At 54.2% G+C, this 20,212-nt stretch overlaps 2 protein-coding genes across 3 annotated transcripts in view; one reads left to right on the forward strand and one right to left on the reverse strand.

The window, feature by feature from the left end:
* The window catches only part of LOC140350832 (core histone macro-H2A.2-like), a 399,355-nt gene that overhangs the window by 333,034 nt on the left and 46,109 nt on the right, over positions 1-20,212 (forward strand). The window lies entirely within an intron of this gene.
* The window catches only part of dnph1 (2'-deoxynucleoside 5'-phosphate N-hydrolase 1), a 120,006-nt gene that overhangs the window by 99,321 nt on the left and 473 nt on the right, over positions 1-20,212 (reverse strand). Inside the window, exons 2-4 of one of the 2 annotated variants that reach the window (XM_072436896.1) lie at positions 19,440-19,508; positions 13,115-13,225; positions 12,139-12,259 (exon numbers count right to left, since the gene is read on the reverse strand). In XM_072436896.1, coding sequence (XP_072292997.1) covers positions 12,150-12,259; positions 13,115-13,225; positions 19,440-19,508 — 290 coding nt within the window. In that variant the 3' untranslated portion in view covers positions 12,139-12,149. Of the gene's footprint in view, positions 1-12,077; positions 12,260-13,114; positions 13,226-19,439; positions 19,509-20,212 lie in introns of those variants that run through there. The other variant, XM_072436895.1, reaches the window with a different exon arrangement.

Consider the following 20,212-nt stretch of genomic DNA (forward strand, 5'->3'; position numbering starts at 1 on the left):
TCATGTTAACTCCACCCACTCATGTTAACTCCACCCACTCATGTTAACCCCACCCACTCATATTAACCCAACCCACTAATGTTAACCCCACCCACTCATGTTAACCCCACCCACTCATGTTAACCCCACCCACTCATGTTAACCCCACCCACTCATATTAACCCCACCCACTCATGTTAACCCCACCCACTCATGTTAACCCCACCCACTCATGTTAACTCCACCCACTCATGTTAACCCCACCCACTCATGTTAACCCCACCCAATCATGTTAACCCCACCCACTCATGTTAACTCCACCCACTCATGTTAACCCCACCCACTCATGTTAACCCCACCCACTCATGTTAACCACACCCACTCATGTTAACTCCACCCACTCATGTTAACCCCACCCACTCATGTTAACTCCACCCACTCATGTTAACCCCACCCACTCATGTTAACCCCACCCAATCATGTTAACCCCACCCACTCATGTTAACTCCACCCACTCATGTTAACCCCACCCACTCATGTTAACCCCACCCACTCATGTTAACCCCACCCAATCATGTTAACCCCACCCACTCATGTTAACTCCACCCACTCATGTTAACCCCACCCACTCATGTTAACTCCACCCACTCATGTTAACTCCACCCACTCATGTTAACCCCACCCACTCATGTTAACTCCACCCACTCATGTTAACCCCACCCACTCATGCTAACCACACCCACTCATGTTAAACCCACCTACTCATGCTAACCACACCCACTCATGTTAACCCCACCCACTCATATTAACCCCACCCACTCATGTTAACCCCACCCACTCATGTTAACTCCACCCACTCATGTTAACCCCACCCACTCATGTTAACCCCACCCACTCATGCTAACCACACCCACTCAGGTTAACCCCACCCACTCATGCTAACCACACCCACTCATGTTAACCCCACCCACTCATGTTAACCCCACCCACTCATGCTAACCACACCCACTCATGTTAACCCCACCCACTCATGTTAACTCCACCCACTCATATTAACCCCACCCACTCATATTAACCCCACCCACTCATGTTAACTCCACCCACTCATGTTAACCCCACCCACTCATATTAACCCCACCCACTCATGTTAACCCCATCCACTCATGTTAACTCCACCCACTCATGTTAACTCCACCCACTCATGTTAACCCCACCCACTCATGTTAACCCCACCCACTCATATTAACCCCACCCACTCATGTTAACCCCACCCACTCATGCTAACCACACCCACTCAGGTTAACCCCACCCACTCATGCTAACCACACCCACTCATGTTAACCCCACCCACTCATGTTAACCCCACCCACTCATGCTAACCACACCCACTCATGTTAACCCCACCCACTCATGTTAACTCCACCCACTCATATTAACCCCACCCACTCATGTTAACCCCACCCACTCATATTAACCCCACCCACTCATGTTAACCCCACCCACTCATGTTAACTCCACCCACTCATGTTAACTCCACCCACTCATGTTAACCCCACCCACTCATGTTAACTCCACCCACTCATGTTAACCCCACCCACTCATGCTAACCACACCCACTCATGTTAACCCCACCCACTCATGCTAACCACACCCACTCATGTTAACCCCACCCACTCATGTTAACTCCACCCACTCATGTTAACCCCACCCACTCATATTAACCCCACCCACTCATGTTAACCCCATCCACTCATGTTAACTCCACCCACTCATGTTAACTCCACCCACTCATGTTAACCCCACCCACTCATGTTAACCCCACCCACTCATATTAACCCCACCCACTCATGTTAACCCCACCCACTCATGCTAACCACACCCACTCATGTTAACTCCACCCACTCATGTTAACCCCACCCACTCATGCTAACCACACCCACTCATGTTAAACCCACCTACTCATGCTAACCACACCCACTCATGTTAACCCCACCCACTCATATTAACCCCACCCACTCATGTTAACCCCACCCACTCATGTTAACTCCACCCACTCATGTTAACCCCACCCACTCATGTTAACCCCACCCACTCATGCTAACCACACCCACTCAGGTTAACCCCACCCACTCATGCTAACCACACCCACTCATGTTAACCCCACCCACTCATGTTAACCCCACCCACTCATGCTAACCACACCAACTCATGTTAACCCCACCCACTCATGTTAACTCCACCCACTCATATTAACCCCACCCACTCATGTTAACCCCACCCACTCATATTAACCCCACCCACTCATGTTAACCCCACCCACTCATGTTAACTCCACCCACTCATGTTAACTCCACCCACTCATGTTAACCCCACCCACTCATGTTAACTCCACCCACTCATATTAACCCCATCCACTCATGTTAACTCCACCCACTCATGTTAACTCCACCCACTCATGTTAACCCCACCCACTCATGTTAACCCCACCCACTCATATTAACCCCACCCACTCATGTTAACCCCACCCACTCATGCTAACCACACCCACTCATGTTAACTCCACCCACTCATGTTAACCCCACCCACTCATGCTAACCACACCCACTCATGTTAAACCCACCTACTCATGCTAACCACACCCACTCATGTTAACCCCACCCACTCATATTAACCCCACCCACTCATGTTAACCCCACCCACTCATGTTAACTCCACCCACTCATGTTAACCCCACCCACTCATGTTAACCCCACCCACTCATGCTAACCACACCCACTCAGGTTAACCCCACCCACTCATGCTAACCACACCCACTCATGTTAACCCCACCCACTCATGTTAACCCCACCCACTCATGCTAACCACACCCACTCATGTTAACCCCACCCACTCATGTTAACTCCACCCACTCATATTAACCCCACCCACTCATGTTAACCCCACCCACTCATATTAACCCCACCCACTCATGTTAACCCCACCCACTCATGTTAACTCCACCCACTCATGTTAACTCCACCCACTCATGTTAACCCCACCCACTCATGTTAACTCCACCCACTCATGTTAACCCCACCCACTCATGCTAACCACACCCACTCATGTTAACCCCACCCACTCATGCTAACCACACCCACTCATGTTAACCCCACCCACTCATGTTAACTCCACCCACTCATGTTAACCCCACCCACTCATATTAACCCCACCCACTCATGTTAACCCCATCCACTCATGTTAACTCCACCCACTCATGTTAACTCCACCCACTCATGTTAACCCCACCCACTCATGTTAACCCCACCCACTCATATTAACCCCACCCACTCATGTTAACCCCACCCACTCATGCTAACCACACCCACTCAGGTTAACCCCACCCACTCATGCTAACCACACCCACTCATGTTAACCCCACCCACTCATGTTAACCCCACCCACTCATGCTAACCACACCCACTCATGTTAACCCCACCCACTCATGTTAACTCCACCCACTCATATTAACCCCACCCACTCATGTTAACCCCACCCACTCATATTAACCCCACCCACTCATGTTAACCCCACCCACTCATGTTAACCCCACCCACTCATGTTAACTCCACCCACTCATGTTAACCCCACCCACTCATGCTAACCACACCCACTCATGTTAACCCCACCCACTCATGCTAACCACACCCACTCATGTTAACCCCACCCACTCATGTTAACTCCACCCACTCATGTTAACCCCACCCACTCATATTAACCCCACCCACTCATGTTAACCCCATCCACTCATGTTAACTCCACCCACTCATGTTAACTCCACCCACTCATGTTAACCCCACCCACTCATGTTAACCCCACCCACTCATATTAACCCCACCCACTCATGTTAACCCCACCCACTCATGCTAACCACACCCACTCATGTTAACCCCACCCACTCATGTTAACCCCACCCACTCATATTAACCCCACCCACTCATGTTAACCCCACCCACTCATGTTAACTCCACCCACTCATGTTAACTCCACCCACTCATGTTAACCCCACCCACTCATGTTAACCCCACCCACTCATGCTAACCACACCCACTCATGTTAATTCCACCCACTCATGTTAACCCCACCCACTCATGTTAACCCCACCCACTCATGTTAACCCCACCCACTCATGTTAACTCCACCCACTCATGTTAACTCCACCCACTCATGTTAACCCCACCCACTCATGTTAACCAAACCCACTCATGTTAACCACACCCACTCATGTTAACTCCACCCACTCATGTTAACCCCACCCACTCATGCTAACCACACCCACTCATGTTAACCCCACCCACTCATGTTAACCACACCCACTCATGTTAACTCCACCCACTCATGTTAACTCCACCCACTCATGTTAACCCCACCCACTCATATTAACCCCACCCACTAATGTTAACCCCACCCACTCATGTTAACCCCACCCACTCATGTTAACCCCACCCACTCATGTTAACCCCACCCACTCATGTTAACTCCACCCACTCATGTTAACCCCACCCACTCATGTTAACCCCACCCAATCATGTTAACCCCACCCACTCATGTTAACTCCACCCACTCATGTTAACCCCACCCACTCATGTTAACCCCACCCACTCATGTTAACCACACCCACTCATGTTAACTCCACCCACTCATGTTAACCCCACCCACTCATGTTAACTCCACCCACTCATGTTAACCCCACCCACTCATGTTAACCCCACCCAATCATGTTAACCCCACCCACTCATGTTAACTCCACCCACTCATGTTAACCCCACCCAATCATGTTAACCCCACCCACTCATGTTAACCACACCCACTCATGTTAACTCCACCCACTCATGTTAACCCCACCCACTCATGTTAACCCCACCCACTCATGTTAACCACACCCACTCATGTTAACTCCACCCACTCATGTTAACCCCACCCACTCATGTTAACTCCACCCACTCATGTTAACCCCACCCACTCATGTTAACCCCACCCAATCATGTTAACCCCACCCACTCATGTTAACTCCACCCACTCATGTTAACCCCACCCAATCATGTTAACCCCACCCACTCATGTTAACCACACCCACTCATGTTAACTCCACCCACTCATGTTAACTCCACCCACTCATGTTAACCCCACCCACTCATGTTAACTCCACCCACTCATGTTAACTCCACCCACTCATGTTAACCCCACCCACTCATATTAACCCCACCCACTAATGTTAACCCCACCCACTCATGTTAACCCCACCCACTCATATTAACCCCACCCACTCATGTTAACCCCACCCACTCATGTTAACTCCACCCACTCATGTTAACTCCACCCACTCATGTTAACCCCACCCACTCATGTTAACTCCACCCACTCATGTTAACCCCACCCACTCATGCTAACCACACCCACTCATGTTAACCCCACCCACTCATGCTAACCACACCCACTCATGTTAACTCCACCCACTCATGTTAACCCCACCCACTCATGCTAACCACACCCACTCATGTTAACCCCACCCACTCATGTTAACCCCACCCACTCATGTTAACTCCACCCACTCATGTTAACCCCACCCACTCATATTAACCCCACCCACTCATGTTAACCCCATCCACTCATGTTAACTCCACCCACTCATGTTAACTCCACCCACTCATGTTAACCCCACCCACTCATGTTAACCCCACCCACTCATATTAACCCCACCCACTCATGTTAACCCCACCCACTCATGCTAACCACACCCACTCATGTTAACCCCACCCACTCATGTTAACCCCACCCACTCATATTAACCCCACCCACTCATGTTAACCCCACCCACTCATGTTAACTCCACCCACTCATGTTAACTCCACCCACTCATGTTAACCCCACCCACTCATGTTAACCCCACCCACTCATGCTAACCACACCCACTCATGTTAATTCCACCCACTCATGTTAACCCCACCCACTCATGTTAACCCCACCCACTCATGTTAACCCCACCCACTCATGTTAACTCCACCCACTCATGTTAACTCCACCCACTCATGTTAACCCCACCCACTCATGTTAACCACACCCACTCATGTTAACCCCACCCACTCATGTTAACTCCACCCACTCATGTTAACTCCACCCACTCATGTTAACCCCACCCACTCATGTTAACTCCACCCACTCATGTTAACCCCACCCACTCATGCTAACCACACCCACTCATGTTAACCACACCCACTCATGTTAACCCCACCCACTCATGTTAACTCCACCCACTCATGTTAACCCCACCCACTCATATTAACCCCACCCACTCATGTTAACCCCATCCACTCATGTTAACTCCACCCACTCATGTTAACTCCACCCACTCATGTTAACCCCACCCACTCATGTTAACCCCACCCACTCATATTAACCCCACCCACTCATGTTAACCCCACCCACTCATGCTAACCACACCCACTCATGTTAACCCCACCCACTCATGTTAACCCCACCCACTCATATTAACCCCACCCACTCATGTTAACCCCACCCACTCATGTTAACTCCACCCACTCATGTTAACTCCACCCACTCATGTTAACCCCACCCACTCATGTTAACCCCACCCACTCATGTTAACCCCACCCACTCATATTAACCCCACCCACTCATGTTAACCCCACCCACTCATGTTAACCCCACCCACTCATGTTAACTCCACCCACTCATGTTAACCCCACCCAATCATGTTAACCCCACCCACTCATGTTAACCACACCCACTCATGTTAACTCCACCCACTCATGTTAACCCCACCCACTCATGTTAACTCCACCCACTCATGTTAACTCCACCCACTCATGTTAACCCCACCCACTCATGTTAACCACACCCACTCATGTTAACCACACCCACTCATGTTAACCCCACCCACTCATGTTAACCCCACCCACTCATGTTAACCCCACCCACTCATGTTAACCCCACCCACTCATGCTAACCACACCCACTCATGTTAACCCCACCCACTCATGCTAACCACACCCACTCATGCTAACCACACCCACTCATGTTAATTCCACCCACTCATGTTAACCCCACCCACTCATGTTAACCCCACCCACTCATGTTAACCCCACCCACTCATATTAACCCCACCCACTCATGTTAACCCCACCCACTCATGTTAACCCCACCCACTCATGTTAACCCCACCCAATCATGTTAACCCCACCCACTCATGTTAACCACACCCACTCATGTTAACTCCACCCACTCATGTTAACCCCACCCACTCATGTTAACTCCACCCACTCATGTTAACTCCACCCACTCATGTTAACCCCACCCACTCATGTTAACCACACCCACTCATGTTAACCACACCCACTCATGTTAACCCCACCCACTCATGCTAACCACACCCACTCATGTTAACCCCACCTACTCATGCTAACCACACCCACTCATGTTAACCCCACCCACTCATGTTAACTCCACCCACTCATATTAACCCCACCCACTCATGTTAACCCCACCCACTCATGTTAACCCCACCCACTCATGTTAACTCCACCCACTCATGTTAACTCCACCCACTCATGTTAACCCCACCCACTCATGTTAACTCCACCCACTCATGTTAACCCCACCCACTCATGCTAACCACACCCACTCATGTTAACCCCACCCACTCATGTTAACCCCACCCACTCATATTAACCCCACCCACTCATGTTAACCCCACCCACTCATATTAACCCCACCCACTCATGTTAACCCGACCCACTCATGTTAACCCCACCCACTCATGTTAACTCCACCCACTCATGTTAAACCCACCCACTCATGCTAACCACACCCACTCATGTTAACCCCACCCACTCATGCTAACCACACCCACTCATGTTAACCCCACCCACTCATGTTAACTCCACCCACTCATGTTAACCCCACCCACTCATATTAACCCCACCCACTCATGTTAACCCCACCCACTCATGTTAACTCCACCCACTCATGTTAACTCCACCCACTCATGTTAACCCCACCCACTCATGTTAACCCCACCCACTCATATTAACCACACCCACTCATGTTAACCCCACCCACTCATGTTAACCACACCCACTCATGTTAACCCCACCCACTCATGTTAACTCCACCCACTCATGTTAACCCCACCCACTCATATTAACCCCACCCACTCATGTTAACCCCACCCACTCATGTTAACTCCACCCACTCATGTTAACTCCACCCACTCATGTTAACCCCACCCACTCATGTTAACTCCACCCACTCATGTTAACCACACCCACTCATGTTAACTACACCCACTTATGTTAACTCCACCCACTCATGTTAACCACACCCACTCATGTTAACCACATCCACTCATGTTAACCACACCCACTCATGTTAACCCCACCCACTCATGTTAACTCCACCCACTCATGTTAACCCCACCCACTCATGTTAACCACACCCAATCATGTTAACCCCACCCACTCATGTTAACCACACCCACTCATGTTAACTCCACCCACTCATGTTAACCCCACCCACTCATGTTAACCACACCCACTCATGTTAACCCCACCCACTCATATTAACCCCACCCACTCATGTTAACCCCACCCACTCATGTTAACTCCACCCACTCATGTTAACTCCACCCACTCATGTTAACCCCACCCACTCATGTTAACCCCACCCACTCATGCTAACCACACCCACTCATGTTAATTCCACCCACTCATGTTAACCCCACCCACTCATGTTAACCCCACCCACTCATGTTAACCCCACCCACTCATGTTAACTCCACCCACTCATGTTAACTCCACCCACTCATGTTAACCCCACCCACTCATGTTAACCACACCCACTCATGTTAACCCCACCCACTCATGTTAACTCCACCCACTCATGTTAACTCCACCCACTCATGTTAACCCCACCCACTCATGTTAACTCCACCCACTCATGTTAACCCCACCCACTCATGCTAACCACACCCACTCATGTTAACCACACCCACTCATGTTAACCCCACCCACTCATGTTAACTCCACCCACTCATGTTAACCCCACCCACTCATATTAACCCCACCCACTCATGTTAACCCCATCCACTCATGTTAACTCCACCCACTCATGTTAACTCCACCCACTCATGTTAACCCCACCCACTCATGTTAACCCCACCCACTCATATTAACCCCACCCACTCATGTTAACCCCACCCACTCATGCTAACCACACCCACTCATGTTAACCCCACCCACTCATGTTAACCCCACCCACTCATATTAACCCCACCCACTCATGTTAACCCCACCCACTCATGTTAACTCCACCCACTCATGTTAACTCCACCCACTCATGTTAACCCCACCCACTCATGTTAACCCCACCCACTCATGTTAACCCCACCCACTCATATTAACCCCACCCACTCATGTTAACCCCACCCACTCATGTTAACCCCACCCACTCATGTTAACTCCACCCACTCATGTTAACCCCACCCAATCATGTTAACCCCACCCACTCATGTTAACCACACCCACTCATGTTAACTCCACCCACTCATGTTAACCCCACCCACTCATGTTAACTCCACCCACTCATGTTAACTCCACCCACTCATGTTAACCCCACCCACTCATGTTAACCACACCCACTCATGTTAACCACACCCACTCATGTTAACCCCACCCACTCATGTTAACCCCACCCACTCATGTTAACCCCACCCACTCATGTTAACCCCACCCACTCATGCTAACCACACCCACTCATGTTAACCCCACCCACTCATGCTAACCACACCCACTCATGCTAACCACACCCACTCATGTTAATTCCACCCACTCATGTTAACCCCACCCACTCATGTTAACCCCACCCACTCATGTTAACCCCACCCACTCATATTAACCCCACCCACTCATGTTAACCCCACCCACTCATGTTAACCCCACCCACTCATGTTAACTCCACCCACTCATGTTAACCCCACCCAATCATGTTAACCCCACCCACTCATGTTAACCACACCCACTCATGTTAACTCCACCCACTCATGTTAACCCCACCCACTCATGTTAACTCCACCCACTCATGTTAACTCCACCCACTCATGTTAACCCCACCCACTCATGTTAACCACACCCACTCATGTTAACCACACCCACTCATGTTAACCCCACCCACTCATGCTAACCACACCCACTCATGTTAACCCCACCTACTCATGCTAACCACACCCACTCATGTTAACCCCACCCACTCATGTTAACTCCACCCACTCATATTAACCCCACCCACTCATGTTAACCCCACCCACTCATGTTAACCCCACCCACTCATGTTAACTCCACCCACTCATGTTAACTCCACCCACTCATGTTAACCCCACCCACTCATGTTAACTCCACCCACTCATGTTAACCCCACCCACTCATGCTAACCACACCCACTCATGTTAACCCCACCCACTCATGTTAACCCCACCCACTCATATTAACCCCACCCACTCATGTTAACCCCACCCACTCATATTAACCCCACCCACTCATGTTAACCCCACCCACTCATGTTAACCCCACCCACTCATGTTAACTCCACCCACTCATGTTAAACCCACCCACTCATGCTAACCACACCCACTCATGTTAACCCCACCCACTCATGCTAACCACACCCACTCATGTTAACCCCACCCACTCATGTTAACTCCACCCACTCATGTTAACCCCACCCACTCATATTAACCCCACCCACTCATGTTAACCCCACCCACTCATGTTAACTCCACCCACTCATGTTAACTCCACCCACTCATGTTAACCCCACCCACTCATGTTAACCCCACCCACTCATATTAACCACACCCACTCATGTTAACCCCACCCACTCATGTTAACCACACCCACTCATGTTAACCCCACCCACTCATGTTAACTCCACCCACTCATGTTAACCCCACCCACTCATATTAACCCCACCCACTCATGTTAACCCCACCCACTCATGTTAACTCCACCCACTCATGTTAACTCCACCCACTCATGTTAACCCCACCCACTCATGTTAACTCCACCCACTCATGTTAACCACACCCACTCATGTTAACTACACCCACTCATGTTAACTCCACCCACTCATGTTAACCACACCCACTCATGTTAACCACATCCACTCATGTTAACCACACCCACTCATGTTAACCCCACCCACTCATGTTAACTCCACCCACTCATGTTAACCCCACCCACTCATGTTAACCACACCCAATCATGTTAACCCCACCCACTCATGTTAACCACACCCACTCATGTTAACTCCACCCACTCATGTTAACCCCACCCACTCATGTTAACCCCACCCACTCATGTTAACCCCACCCACTCATGTTAACCACACCCACTCAAATAGTTACAGCTGGAGACTAATATCCACGTGAATGTGAGTGATGACTCTCTGGATCTGTCCTAACGTATGGAACAGAGATGAATGACCTCATTGTCTCACTCAAAACTCTATATTGTCAGATCATTTCATAATTACATTTCATTTTATTCTTCCGTCAGGGTCCAGAGCCCACCACAGCAGGGTCCAGAGCCCACCACAGCAGGGTTCAGAGCCCACCACAGCAGGGTCCAGAGCCCACCACAGCAGGGTCCAGAGCCCACCACAGCAGGGTCCAGAGCCCACCACAGCAGGGTTCAGAGCCCACCACAGCAGGGTTCAGAGCCCACCACAGCAGGGTCCAGAGCCCACCACAGCAGGGTCCAGAGCCCACCACAGCAGGGTCCAGAGCCCACCACAGCAGGGTTCAGAGCCCACCACAGCAGGGTTCAGAGCCCACCACAGCAGGGTCCAGAGCCCACCACAGAAGGGTTCAATCCTGGTTCTGACCTCAGCGTTTGACCATCGACCACAACATTCTACTGCAGAGGTCACAATGTGATGTAGGTGTCAGAGGCCCCGCCCTCAGATGCAGGTGACACTCTTTACACAGAGTAACTACCCACAGTGTTTGTTCAATTTCATTTTTATTTAGGAAGTCGACGCCTGGACCTGGACCTGGACCTGGACCTGGACCTGGACCTGGACCTGGACCTGGACCTGGACCTGGACCTGGACCTGGACCTGGTTCAGATCTGGCTGAAGAACTGGTTCAGGATGGACTGGACCTGGTCTGGGCTGTAGTCCTGGACCACGAAGCGTCGCCCGTCGGCCGCTCCTCGAATCATCGCCGACAAACCTGAGATTTAAGTTTGAACAGACAAAAGTGTCATGAGTTTGTACATGTGCACATCTACAGGAAGAGGAGGAGGAAGGAAGAGGAAGGAGGAAGAAGAGGAAGGAGGAAGAAGAGGAAGGAGGAAGAGTAAAGAGGAAGGAGGAAGAGGAAAGAAGAGGAAAGAGGAAGAGGAAAGAATAGGAAGGAGGAAGGAAGAGGAAGGAGGAAGAGGAAAGAGGAAAGAAGAGGAAGGAGGAGGAAGAGGAAGGAGGAAAGAAGAGGAAGGAGGAAGAGGAAAGAATAGGAAGGAGGAAGGAGGAGGAAGAGGAAGGAGGAAGGAAGAGGAAGGAGGAGGAAGACGAAGGAGGAAAAGGAAGGAGGAAGAAGAGGAAGGAGGAGGGAGAAGAGGAAGGAAGAGGAAGGAGGAAGAGAAAAGAAGAGGAAGGAGGAGGAAGAGGAGGAAGGAGGAAGAGGAAAGAAGAGAAAGAGGGAGGAGGATGAGGAGGAAGAGGAAGGAGAAAGAGGAATTAGAAGGAAGAGGAAGGAGGAGGAAGAGGAAGGAAGAAGAGGAAGGAAGAAGAGGAAGGAGGAAGAGGAAAGAAGAGGAAGGAGGAGAAAGAGGAAGGAGGAAAAGGAAGGAGGAAGAAGAGGAAGGAGGGAGAAGAGGAAGGAAGAGGAAGGAAGAAGAGAAAAGAAGAGGAAGGAGGAGGAAGAGGAAGGAGGAAGAGGAATTAGAAGGAGGAGGAAGGAAGAAGAGGAAGGAGGAGGAAGAGGATTCACAAAATGAAACATAAAATTCTGAAAGACAAAAGATAAAAAGACGATGGATTTAAACTGATTCTTATTTTCTGGGTCAGATGTTTGGTCAGAACTCACGTCGTCCAGACTCTGGTCTGAACAGGCACAACACGGGTTTGTCCAGGTCCACAGCTCGACCCAGTTCATAGCCCACGCCCAGCGACGGCTGCGTCACCTCGGCAACCACCGCTGGAACATACACAGAGCACACAGTGAGCAGCGGCGGTCACTAGGGGTCACTCTAGAGCACACAGTGAGCAGCGGCGGTCACTAGGGGTCACTCTAGAGCACACAGTGAGCAGCGGCGGTCACTAGGGGTCACTCTAGAGCACACAGTGAGCAGCGGCGGTCACTAGGGGTCACTCTAGAGCACACAGTGAGCAGCGGCGGTCACTAGGGGTCACTCTAGAGCACACAGTGAGCAGCGGCGGTCACTAGGGGTCACTCTAGAGCACACAGTGAGCAGCGGCGGTCACTAGGGGTCACTCTAGAGCACACAGTGAGCAGCGGCGGTCACTAGGGGTCACTCTAGAGCACACAGTGAGCAGCGGCGGTCACTAGGGGTCACTCTATAATTTGACCAATAATTATTATCACATGTTTCACCTGAACACCAGAGTCACATGACCTGTAGAGTCTGAACAGGCTTTAGCCTCCACGAGCTAACGCGAGCGGAGGTCTCGTGTCTCGTCTCTCGGGTCTCGTCTCGGGTCTCGTCTCGGGTCTCGTCTCGGGTCTCGTCTCGGGTCTCGTCTCGGGTCTCGTCTCGGGTCTCGGGTCTCGTCTCTCGGGTCTCGTCTCTCGGGTCTCGTCTCTCGGGTCTCGTCTCGGGTCTCGTCTCGGGTCTCGTCTCGGGTCTCGTCTCGGGTCTCGTCTCGGGTCTCGTGTCTCGTCTCTCGGGTCTCGTCTCTCGGGTCTCGTCTCTCGGGTCTCGTCTCTCGTCTCTCGGGTCTCGTCTCTCGGTCTCGGGTCTCGTCTCTCGGGTCTCGTCTCTCGGGTCTCGTCTCTCGGGTCTCGGTCTAGGGTCTCGTCTCTCGGGTCTCGGTCTAGGGTCTCGTCTCTCGGGTCTCGTCTCTCGGGTCTCGGTCTCGGGTCTCGTCTCTCGGGTCTCGTCTCTCGGGTCTCGGTCTAGGGTCTCGTCTCTCGGGTCTCGTCTCTCGGGTCTCGTCTCTCGGGTCTCGTCTCTCGGGTCTCGTCTCTCGGGTCTCGGTCTAGGGTCTCGTCTCTCGTGTCTCGTCTCTCGTCTCGGGTCTCGTCTCGGGTCTCGTCTCGGGTCTCGGGTCTCGTCTCTCTGGTCTCGTCTCTCTGGTCTCGTCTCTCGGGTCTCGTCTCTCGGGTCTCGTCTCGGGTCTCGTCTCTCGGGTCTCGTCTCTCGGGTCTCGTCTCTCGGGTCTCGTCTCTCGGTCTCGGGTCTCGTCTCGTGTCTCGTCTCGTGTCTCGTCTCTCGGGTCTCGTCTCTCGGGTCTCGTCTCTCGGGTCTCGTCTCTCGGGTCTCGTCTCGGGTCTCGTCTCTCGGGTCTCGTCTCTCGGGTCTCGTCTCGGGTCTCGTCTCGGGTCTCGTCTCTCGGGTCTCGGTCTAGGGTCTCGTCTCTCGGGTCTCGTCTCTCGGGTCTCGGTCTAGGGTCTCGTCTCTCGGGTCTCGTCTCTCGGGGCTCGTCTCTCGGGGCTCGGTCTAGGGTTTCGGGTCTCGTCTCTCGGGTCTCGTCTCTCGGGTCTCGTCTCTCGGGTCTCGGTCTAGGGTCTCGTCTCTCGTCTCGGGTCTCGTCTCGGGTCTCGTCTCTCGGGTCTCGTCTCTCGGGTCTCGTCTCTCGGGTCTCGTCTCTCGGGTCTCGTCTCGGGTCTCGTCTCTCGGGTCTCGTCTCTCGGGTCTCGGGTCTCGTCTCTCGGGTCTCGTCTCGGGTCTCGTCTCGGGTCTCGTCTCTCGGGTCTCGTCTCTCGGGTCTCGTCTCGGGTCTCGGGTCTCGTCTCTCGGGTCTCGTCTCTCGGGTCTCGTCTCTCGGGTCTCGGTCTAGGGTCTCGTCTCGTCTCTCGTCTCGGGTCTCGTCTCGGGTCTCGTCTCGGGTCTCGTCTCTCGGGTCTCGTCTCTCGGGTCTCGTCTCTCGGGTCTCGTCTCTCGGGTCTCGTCTCGGGTCTCGTCTCTCGGGTCTAGTCTCTCGGGTCTCGTCTCTCGGGTCTCGTCTCTCGGGTCTCGTCTCTCGGGTCTCGTCTCTCGGGTCTCGTCTCTCGGGTCTCGGTCTAGGGTCTCGGTCTAGGGTCTCGGTCTAGGGTCTCGTCTCTCGGGTCTCGTCTCTCGGGTCTCGTCTCTCGGGTCTCGTCTCTCGGGTCTCGTCTCTCGGGTCTCGGTCTCGGGTCTCGTCTCTCGGGTCTCGTCTCTCGGGTCTCGTCTCTCGGGTCTCGTCTCTCGGGTCTCGTGTCTCGTCTCTCGGGTCTCGTCTCGGGTCTCGTCTCTCGGGTCTCGTCTCTCGGGTCTCGTCTCTCGGGTCTCGTCTCTCGGGTCTCGTCTCTCGGGTCTCGTCTCGGGTCTTGGTCTAGGGTCTCGTCTCTCGGGTCTCGTCTCTCGGTCTAGGGTCTCGGTCTAGGGTTTCGGGTCTCGTCTCTCGGGTCTCGTCTAGGGTCTCGTCTCTCGGGTCTCGTCTCTCAGGTCTCGGGTCTCGTCTCTCGGGTGTCGTCTCTCGGGTCTCGTCTAGGGTCTCGTCTCTCGGGTCTCGTCTCTCAGGTCTCGGGTCTCGTCTCTCGGGTCTCGTCTCGGGTCTCGTCTCGGGTCTCGTCTCGGGTCTCGTCTCTCGGGTCTCGTCTCTCGGGTCTCGTCTCTCGGGTCTCGTCTCTCGGGTCTCGTCTCGGGTCTCGTCTCGGGTCTCGTCTCTCGGGTCTCGTCTCTCGGGTCTCGTCTCTCGGGTCTCGTCTCTCGGGTCTCGGTCTAGGGTCTCGTCTCTCGGGTCTCGTCTCTCGGGTCTCGTCTCTCGGGTCTCGTCTCTCGGGTCTCGTCTCTCGGGTCTCGTCTCTCGGGTCTCGTCTCGGGTCTCGTCTCTCGGGTCTCGTCTCGGGTCTCGTCTCTCGGGTCTCGTCTCTCGGGTCTCGTCTCTCGGGTCTCGTCTCGTGTCTCGTCTCGTGTCTCGTCTCTCGGGTCTCGTCTCTCGGGTCTCGTCTCTCGGGTCTCGTCTCTCGGGTCTCGTGTCTCGGGTCTCGTCTCTCGGGTCTCGTCTCTCGGGTCTCGTCTCGGGTCTCGTCTCGGGTCTCGTCTCTCGGGTCTCGGTCTAGGGTCTCGTCTCTCGGGTCTCGTCTCTCGGGTCTCGGTCTAGGGTCTCGTCTCTCGGGTCTCGTCTCTCGGGGCTCGTCTCTCGGGGCTCGGTCTAGGGTTTCGGGTCTCGTCTCTCGGGTCTCGTCTCTCGGGTCTCGTCTCTCGGGTCTCGGTCTAGGGTCTCGTCTCTCGGGTCTCGTCTCGGGTCTCGTCTCGGGTCTCGTCTCTCGGGTCTCGTCTCTCGGGTCTCGTCTCTCGGGTCTCGTCTCTCGGGTCTCGTCTCGGGTCTCGTCTCTCGGGTCTCGTCTCTCGGGTCTCGTCTCTCGGGTCTCGGGTCTCGTCTCTCGGGTCTCGTCTCGGGTCTCGTCTCGGGTCTCGTCTCTCGGGTCTCGTCTCTCGGGTCTCGGGTCTCGTCTCTCGGGTCTCGGTCTAGGGTCTCGTCTCTCGGGTCTCGTCTCTCGGGTCTCGTCTCTCGGGTCTCGTCTCTCGGGTCTCGGTCTAGGGTCTCGTCTCGTCTCTCGTCTCGGGTCTCGTCTCGGGTCTCGTCTCGGGTCTCGTCTCGGGTCTCGTCTCTCGGGTCTCGTCTCTCGGGTCTCGTCTCTCGGGTCTCGTCTCGGGTCTCGTCTCTCGGGTCTCGTCTCTCGGGTCTCGTCTCTCGGGTCTCGTCTCTCGGGTCTCGTCTCTCGGGTCTCGTCTCTCGGGTCTCGGTCTAGGGTCTCGTCTCTCGGGTCTCGTCTCGGGTCTCGTCTCGGGTCTCGTCTCGGGTCTCGTCTCGGGTCTCGTCTCGGGTCTCGTCTCTCGGGTCTCGTCTCTCGGGTCTCGTCTCTCGGGTCTCGGTCTAGGGTCTCGTCTCTCGGGTCTCGTCTCGGGTCTCGTCTCGGGTCTCGTCTCGGGTCTCGTCTCGGGTCTCGTCTCTCGGGTCTCGGTCTAGGGTCTCGTCTCGGGTCTCGTCTCTCGGGTCTCGTCTCTCGGGTCTCGTCTCTCGGTCTAGGGTCTCGTCTCTCGGGTCTCGTCTCTCGGGTCTCGGTCTAGGGTCTCGTCTCGTCTCTCGTCTCGGGTCTCGTCTCGGGTCTCGTCTCGGGTCTCGTCTCGGGTCTCGTCTCTCGGGTCTCGTCTCTCGGGTCTCGTCTCGGGTCTCGTCTCTCGGGTCTCGTCTCTCGGGTCTCGTCTCTCGGGTCTCGTCTCTCGGGTCTCGTCTCTCGGGTCTCGTCTCGGGTCTCGTCTCGGGTCTCGTCTCTCGGGTCTCGTCTCTCGGGTCTCGTCTCTCGGGTCTCGGTCTAGGGTCTCGTCTCTCGGGTCTCGTCTCGGGTCTCGTCTCGGGTCTCGTCTCGGGTCTCGTCTCTCGGGTCTCGTCTCTCGGGTCTCGTCTCTCGGGTCTCGGTCTAGGGTCTCGTCTCTCGGGTCTCGTCTCGGGTCTCGTCTCGGGTCTCGTCTCGGGTCTCGTCTCGGGTCTCGTCTCTCGGGTCTCGGTCTAGGGTTTCGGGTCTCGTCTCTCGGGTCTCGGTCTAGGGTCTCGTCTCTCGGGTCTCGTCTCTCGGGTCTCGTCTCTCGGGTCTCGTCTCTCGGGTCTCGTCTCTCGGGTCTCGTCTCTCGGGTCTCGTCTCGGGTCTCGTCTCTCGGGTCTCGGTCTAGGGTTTCGGGTCTCGTCTCTCGGGTCTCGGGTCTCGGTCTAGGGTCTCGTCTCTCGGGTCTCGTCTCTCGGGTCTCGTCTCTCGGGTCTCGTCTCTCGGGTCTCGTCTCTCGGGTCTCGTGTCTCGGGTCTCGTCTCTCGGGTCTCGTCTCTCGGGTCTCGTCTCGGGTCTCGTCTCGGGTCTCGTCTCGGGTCTCGTCTCTCGGGTCTCGGTCTAGGGTCTCGTCTCTCGGGTCTCGTCTCTCGGGTCTCGGTCTAGGGTCTCGTCTCTCGGGTCTCGTCTCTCGGGGCTCGTCTCTCGGGGCTCGGTCTAGGGTTTCGGGTCTCGTCTCTCGGGTCTCGTCTCTCGGGTCTCGTCTCTCGGGTCTCGGTCTAGGGTCTCGTCTCTCGGGTCTCGTCTCGGGTCTCGTCTCGGGTCTCGTCTCTCGGGTCTCGTCTCTCGGGTCTCGTCTCTCGGGTCTCGTCTCTCGGGTCTCGTCTCGGGTCTCGTCTCTCGGGTCTCGTCTCTCGGGTCTCGTCTCTCGGGTCTCGGGTCTCGTCTCTCGGGTCTCGTCTCGGGTCTCGTCTCGGGTCTCGTCTCTCGGGTCTCGTCTCTCGGGTCTCGTCTCTCGGTCTAGGGTCTCGTCTCTCGGGTCTCGTCTCTCGGGTCTCGGTCTAGGGTCTCGTCTCGTCTCTCGTCTCGGGTCTCGTCTCGGGTCTCGTCTCGGGTCTCGTCTCGGGTCTCGTCTCTCGGGTCTCGTCTCTCGGGTCTCGTCTCGGGTCTCGTCTCTCGGGTCTCGTCTCTCGGGTCTCGTCTCTCGGGTCTCGTCTCTCGGGTCTCGTCTCTCGGGTCTCGTCTCTCGGGTCTCGTCTCTCGGGTCTCGGTCTAGGGTCTCGTCTCTCGGGTCTCGTCTCGGGTCTCGTCTCGGGTCTCGTCTCGGGTCTCGTCTCTCGGGTCTCGTCTCTCGGGTCTCGTCTCTCGGGTCTCGGTCTAGGGTCTCGTCTCTCGGGTCTCGTCTCGGGTCTCGTCTCGGGTCTCGTCTCGGGTCTCGTCTCGGGTCTCGTCTCTCGGGTCTCGGTCTAGGGTTTCGGGTCTCGTCTCTCGGGTCTCGGGTCTCGGTCTAGGGTCTCGTCTCTCGGGTCTCGTCTCTCGGGTCTCGTCTCTCGGGTCTCGTCTCTCGGGTCTCGTCTCTCGGGTCTCGTCTCTCGGGTCTCGTCTCGGGTCTCGTCTCTCGGGTCTCGGTCTAGGGTTTCGGGTCTCGTCTCTCGGGTCTCGGGTCTCGGTCTAGGGTCTCGTCTCTCGGGTCTCGTCTCTCGGGTCTCGTCTCTCGGGTCTCGTCTCTCGGGTCTCGTCTCTCGGGTCTCGTCTCTCGGGTCTCGTCTCGGGTCTCGTCTCTCGGGTCTCGGTCTAGGGTTTCGGGTCTCGTCTCTCGGGTCTCGGGTCTCGGTCTAGGGTCTCGTCTCTCGGGTCTCGTCTCTCGGGTCTCGTCTCTCGGTCTCGTCTCTCGGTCTCGTCTCTCGGGTCTCGTCTCTCGGGTCTCGGTCTCAGTCCTGACCGTGACTTTGCTGGAGCCAGTCCAAGTCTCGGTCGTGGATCTGTTTGTCTCCAGATTCAGACGTTTCACCTTCAACACAAAAACATAGATTCAGACTTTAAGAACAAACAACAGACTAAACCAGGACTAAACCAGGACTAAACCAGGACTAAACCAGGACTAAACCAGGACTAAACCAGGACTAAACCAGGACTAAACCAGGTCTGAACCAGGACTAAACCAGGACTAAACCAGGACTAAACCAGGTCTGAACCAGGACTAAACCAGGACTAAACCAGGTCTGAACCAGGACTAAACCAGGTCTAAACCAGGACTAAACCAGGACTAAACCAGGACTAAAGTAGGCCTAAACCAGGACTAAAGTAGGGCTAAAGTAGGACTAAACCAGGATTAAACCAGGATTAAACCAGGACTAAACCAGGACTAAAGTAGGACTAAACCAGGACTAAATTAGGACTAAACCAGGACTAAAGTAGGACTAAAGTAGGACTAAAGTAGGGCTAAAGTAGGGCTAAAGTAGGACTAAACCAGGACTAAAGTAGGACTAAACCAGGACTAAACCAGGACTAAACCAGGACCAAACCAGGACTAAACCAGGACTAAACCAGGACTAAACCAGGACTAAACCAGGACTAAACCAGGTCTGAACCAGGTCTGAACCAGGACTAAACCAGGACTAAACCAGGTCTGAACCAGGTCTGAACCAGGTCTGAACCAGGACTAAACCAGGACTAAACCAGGACTAAACCAGGACTAAACCAGGACTAAACCAG

The sequence above is a fragment of the Eucyclogobius newberryi genome, unplaced genomic scaffold, assembly GCF_026437365.1.
Source record: "Eucyclogobius newberryi isolate DKJ021-1_F unplaced genomic scaffold, fEucNew1.0.hap1 SCAF_8, whole genome shotgun sequence".
Classification (NCBI taxonomy): Eukaryota; Metazoa; Chordata; class Actinopteri; order Gobiiformes; family Gobiidae; genus Eucyclogobius; species Eucyclogobius newberryi.